The sequence below is a fragment of the Macadamia integrifolia genome, chromosome 10 (genome assembly GCF_013358625.1).
Source record: "Macadamia integrifolia cultivar HAES 741 chromosome 10, SCU_Mint_v3, whole genome shotgun sequence".
In the NCBI taxonomy this organism is placed as follows: Eukaryota; Viridiplantae; Streptophyta; class Magnoliopsida; order Proteales; family Proteaceae; genus Macadamia; species Macadamia integrifolia.
This window is the reverse complement of record NC_056566.1, coordinates 14627664-14632925: the sequence shown is the minus strand read 5'-3', so window position 1 is coordinate 14632925 and position 5262 is coordinate 14627664. Positions and strand designations below refer to the sequence as shown.

The 5262-nt window shown below is 36.9% G+C and overlaps 1 protein-coding gene across 1 annotated transcript in view; it reads left to right on the top strand.

The window, feature by feature from the left end:
• LOC122092237 (DNA mismatch repair protein MSH1, mitochondrial) overlaps positions 1–5262 on the top strand; it is a 51510-nt gene that overhangs the window by 31144 nt on the left and 15104 nt on the right. The window contains exons 10-12 of the mRNA XM_042662572.1: positions 967–1173; positions 4680–4936; positions 5046–5189. Of these exons, the coding sequence (XP_042518506.1) occupies positions 967–1173; positions 4680–4936; positions 5046–5189 (608 nt within the window). The remainder of the gene's footprint in view (positions 1–966; positions 1174–4679; positions 4937–5045; positions 5190–5262) is intronic.

Sequence of the window (5262 nt, the reverse complement as noted above, 5' to 3'; positions counted from 1 at the left end):
GTGGGGGAGAGGGGGGTGGAGATTGTGTTACTGAAGACTTTTGTTTCCTCAACTGCAAGTAGCTTCTACTCCATTAATCTCTTCATCTACTAGTTGAAAGTTGAAACTGATGCATTTTTATCTGCTTCATAAACTTAGGTTCCATAGTAATCCAAATTTTGTCACTCATCTGTATTGCAGCTATTGCTTTTATGTAGCTTGTATTGACCTTCCTTGATCATCTTGATGACTTTCAGTAGATTATATGTGGTATGAATTTGTTATTAGTACATGGATGCAATTCCAGCTTCTCTAGTCTGCGGAACTTGTTAAACCATATTTCTTTGCTTTCTTAACTTTTTTTGGGTCTTGGGTATAGGCTTTTATGTTGGCACATTGTTGCTAAAACTTTGAGTGCCTAGGTGGGTTCTAGGATCTATATGTTTTTTTTTTTTTTGATGGAACAAGAAAATTCATAAAACAGTAACTATGTACAATCCATCAGGTTCTGGTTCGTATAACCTGGTCTAACCCGAGGCCCTACAGACCTCAAATATATCATTGCTGGATCAGATTCCCCACACTTATACAAATTGTACATGACCAAAACAGGCATATATATCCCAAAAAGTAGAAAAACTATTGAAGGGCCAGCAACCATGTACCGGCTTCGGAATAAGGTGAAGTAAGGCCTTGGAAGAGAACCAAACTTCAGAAATATTCCAACCTCCCGATTGCATCCTCCGCAACCCCTGTAGAATTCCTGTGGCTTCAATCACTGCATTGTCGGATAAGATAGTAGCACCCTTGAGGATGACCTGAAGCTGACTTTGATATAAAACACCACAGAACCATGTTGAATCTGGTCCCAAAACGTTAGAAAACCCTGTAGAAACTAAGACTGGATAAGACTGGATCTATATGTTTTTTTTGTGATTTTGTGAAATCAAATAGTCTTAATAAAGATCTTATCCTCCATTTTTGTAGGTAGATGAGTGTGAATTCATTTCGAATAGAATTGGGGATATGATCTCTCTGGACAGTGAAAATGATCAAAAAATGAATTCCTCTCTCATCATACCTGGTGACTTTTTTGAGGATATGGAGACATCATGGAAGGGGCGTGTGAAAAGGATCCATGCAGAGGAAGAATTTGCAGAAGTGGAGAGAGCAGCTGAGGCCTTATCTATTGCAGTGGGTTTGCAAAACTCATTTTTTCTCTCACCATTAGATTCCTTTGTACTTTGCTCCGATATATTTTTAAATGTGTTCAAATGCCTAACCTAGTTCACTCCACATGTTTATTGTTCTACTTTTGCTTAATGTTACCACTGCTATGCTGCTTGATTATATGCATGCTGAGATATTCTCTCAATGACATTATAGCTGAGATAATAGTTGTGTCCTGAATGTTCATTGGTCATCCAATAAAATGTAATTCACCTTCTTGACTATGCCATCTTCCTTCTTATACTTTTCTTTGATTTACATTCCATACATCTCCCTTAGGTTGCACCTAGTTGGTCCTCTGGTAGGGACATCATTAAATTTCTTTGGTGTCACCTGTGTTTTATCCTACCACCAAATAACCAAAAGGCCTAATAAAAAACCAGAATTTATTCAATGAAAGAAATATTGGGGTGGGGGATGATTGCAGGATAATCAATGACAGAACAAGGGGAGGAGCTAGAGTAAGAGTATTCTGATTAATCACCATGGTCATTACAGTTTTCCCACTCATTAAGGAAGCTACCTAATCGAATTTTAAATCACATTTACATGTAAACCAATTGTCTGGAACCACACTACATTAGATATCTAACCAAGTCTTTTAAATCTCTTAAAAGCAATAATTTCACAACAAAATTTGATTTCGACAGAGGTAAAAAAAAAGAAAAAGAAAAAAGGTGCGATACTTGGGTTGTGCAAAATTTTGGTCAAAATTTCAGTGAAGTCTCGGGTTCCAGTATTGTTTCAAACCATGTATAAATTTACTTGAAGTTCATAGTTTCAATTGAAATGGGTCGAATCTAGCATTTATACAGGTTTTGACTCCAAAGGCTAGAAAATCCTACAAAACCTACTTTTTTTTTTGGCCAATTCACTCCCATATCTTTGTGGTTTGGAACTACTGCAATTCATCTACAATGACAATTTGTTGCATATTGTGGAAAGATTCATAGTTGAAGCTCTATATCACTTTTCTCAAAATGAATTTTAGCCAAAAAAAGAAAAAAAAAGAGAGAAAGAAAGGGTAAATACTTAGTGGATGGCTTTCAATTTTTTATATGTTAGGACACCGTTGGCCAATCTATGACTTCATGGAGTCAGATTTAATTTTTCGTTTTTTATTTTCTGAGAAAAAGATTGCTTTTCTTTCAACAAATTAAAAAAAAAGGGTTAATACTTAGTGGTTGGAGCTCAATTTTATGATGTTAGACACCATTGGTTGATCTATGACCTCATGGAGTCTATTTTTATTTGTGCCCGAAAGATAATTATTTTAATTTTTGGATTTTGAAAATTACTTTTGAAAAATTGCAAAAATTTCAGAAAACAGGGAAAAATCTGTTTTAGTTTGAAAAATCATGAAATTTTTTGGAAGTATTGTTGATGTGTTTTCAACTAGAGATGATGATTAATGTGTCATTCCATAATTATTGTTTGTTAATTAGGATATTATTATTTGAAAAAGGGTTTTCTTTCGTAGCACTATGGAGAGTGAATGAATTCGTTTAACAATCATTTTATTTACCCTTGTAAGTAGCTTCACTAAGTTGAAGTAGAGGTTCAATTTTGTAAATTCCTTTTGAAAAATCCTTCTCCCTGGTTCATGTCTCTCTCTCTCTCTCTCTCTCTCTCTCTCTCATCGCAGTTTAGTATTGAATGCCTTATGTCTGGACAACAGCCAGCCAATCCCCTATTCAGATAAGCCCTTCTAGAACAAGAGGTTCCTATCTTCTTCTTTGGCGCAAAGAATTTCGATCTCCCCTGCGTCCATGCTTGGATCTCCCTCAGCACATAAAGGCCACCATAGGGTTTGGGTTGCTGCATTGAAGATGGGTGTGGATCAGGGATGTGCTTATTGGTTTGGAGAAGATGGTCGTGGGGAGCCATGTGGACACAATTTGCATAAATGTGTTTAACGAATCTCTAGCAGAATCAAGGCTCTTGTTTTCCATGTGGGGAGATATTGTCTTTCTGGTTTTTCTTCCTCCTTACTTTCCCTCCCCCCACTATGTTTCTTCGCCATTCATTTTGTATTTTTTTTTTTTGTGGTCATAATCTTGTTAAATAGCTTGTTTTGCTAAGATAAATCACTGATTCCTAGGCTCGTCCACACTTCTATAGGAACCCTGTCTGGTCCTGGTGCCTTCCCTACTTTCATCTTTTTGAAATCTTCTTTTACTTCAAGCACCCTAATTTTGCGTCTATATGTATACCAAGTGGTGTCAAGATGAGTAATGCAGCCTTCTGGGGCCCTATTACTTGAAGAGTCGTCATTAAGTAGGCTGTAGAAATACTTATCTCTCCTTATGGTCCTCATCCCTAATTAGTACTCTACCATCATCACTTTCAATACACCTAACATAGTTGAAGCCTCTACTCTTTCTTTCTTTCATTTAGCCATCTTATAGATTACTTTTTCCCCTGTGTTCAAATTATTAAAAAGATCATCATATTTCTTCGCCCTTGCTTTCTCCACAATCTTATTAGCTTCATTTTTGGCTATACATTTTTAGATCCTTTACCTCTTTAGTCCGTTGCCATGTCTTAAAACTAACATTCTTAGTTTTAATGGTTGCTTGGACCTCATCGTCCCACCACTAAGTCTCCTTAGGGGCATGTATGCTTTCATAGTCTGTACGATCTCTCCCAAGTCCCAACATGTCCATTCATGTCACCCCCTATAATAATCTTTTCTCCTTGACTAAAACCTTGCAAATCCATCCATGTGTTCTCAAAATTGTAGCTTACTACTTTCACCCAATCCTACTTGCGGTGCGTAAGCACTAACTATATTGACAACCTCTTTCTCCAACAAGCTTGATGGATATAATCCTATCTTTGACTCTTTTAACATACACCACATCATTTTTTAGATCTTTGTCCACTACTATGCCACTCCACTTCTATTACTTTGATCTCCTGTATACCAAAGTTCAAAGTCGTTAAACACCTTAGTTTTTTTTACCCTTCTATCTTGTCTCTTGAGTACAAGCATATTAATCCTTCTTCTCCTTGTAACATCTATTAAATCTAGACTCTTACCCGTTAAGGATCCAATGTTCCAAAATGGTAATATAATCTTACATTTTTGGACTAGTTTCTTTTCTCGTATTTGTCTACTGTACGAGAACCCTTGCTTACTTGTCACTGCATATGGTTGTCGATGCAGCGCGTTGCTTACAGAGATGCCCTAGCACAAGGACAATAGCACATGGTACTAAAATAAAGAACTCATAAAATAGGATCCGTGTAAAAGGTGATTGGCTGAATATATTACCCTAATTATAACTATTCTATGTAAGAAATATTTTGCTCGTATTTTTTAATGTTTTTATTTTCTTTTTCCTTTCCTTTTCTCAGATTGGCAATGGAAGTGTTTTTCATTGATAAAATAAAGATAAATTTTTATGCTTGTGTATCATTTTTGGTGGCTTTCCTCCAATATTCATGGAAAGTTCAATTTCATCTAGGTTACTGAAGATTTCCTCCCAATTGTTTCAAGAATAAAAGCTACTGCAGCCCCATTTGGTGGACCAAAGGGAGAAATATTATATGCTAGAGAGCATGAAGCTGTCTGGTTCAAAGGAAAACGCTTTGTACCTTCTGTGTGGGCTGGTACCCGTGGAGAAGAACAAATCAAACAGCTTAGACCTGCTACAGATTCGAAAGCAAGAAAGGTTGGAGAAGAATGGTTTACGACAAAGAAGGTGGAGGAAGCACTAATTAGGTACAGATTTGTGTATTTACTGATTAAGGATCTGTATTTGGTCCTTTAAGTTGTTGCTTCTTTACTTTTTGGTTTATTAGGTTTCTTATTTGGTTTTCTCTTTTTTCAGGTACCATGAAGCAGGTGCTAAAGCAAAGGCTAGAGTCTTAGAATTGTTGAGGGGACTTTCTGCTGAGTTACAGTGTAAAATAAATATCCTCGTCTTCGCTTGCATGTTGCTCACCATAGCAAAGGCACTATTTGCTCATGTGAGGTCGTGTATCATATAACTAGCCTCCTTAAAAGAATTCCCACCACCCCCCCCCCCCCCCCCCCCCCCCCCCCCC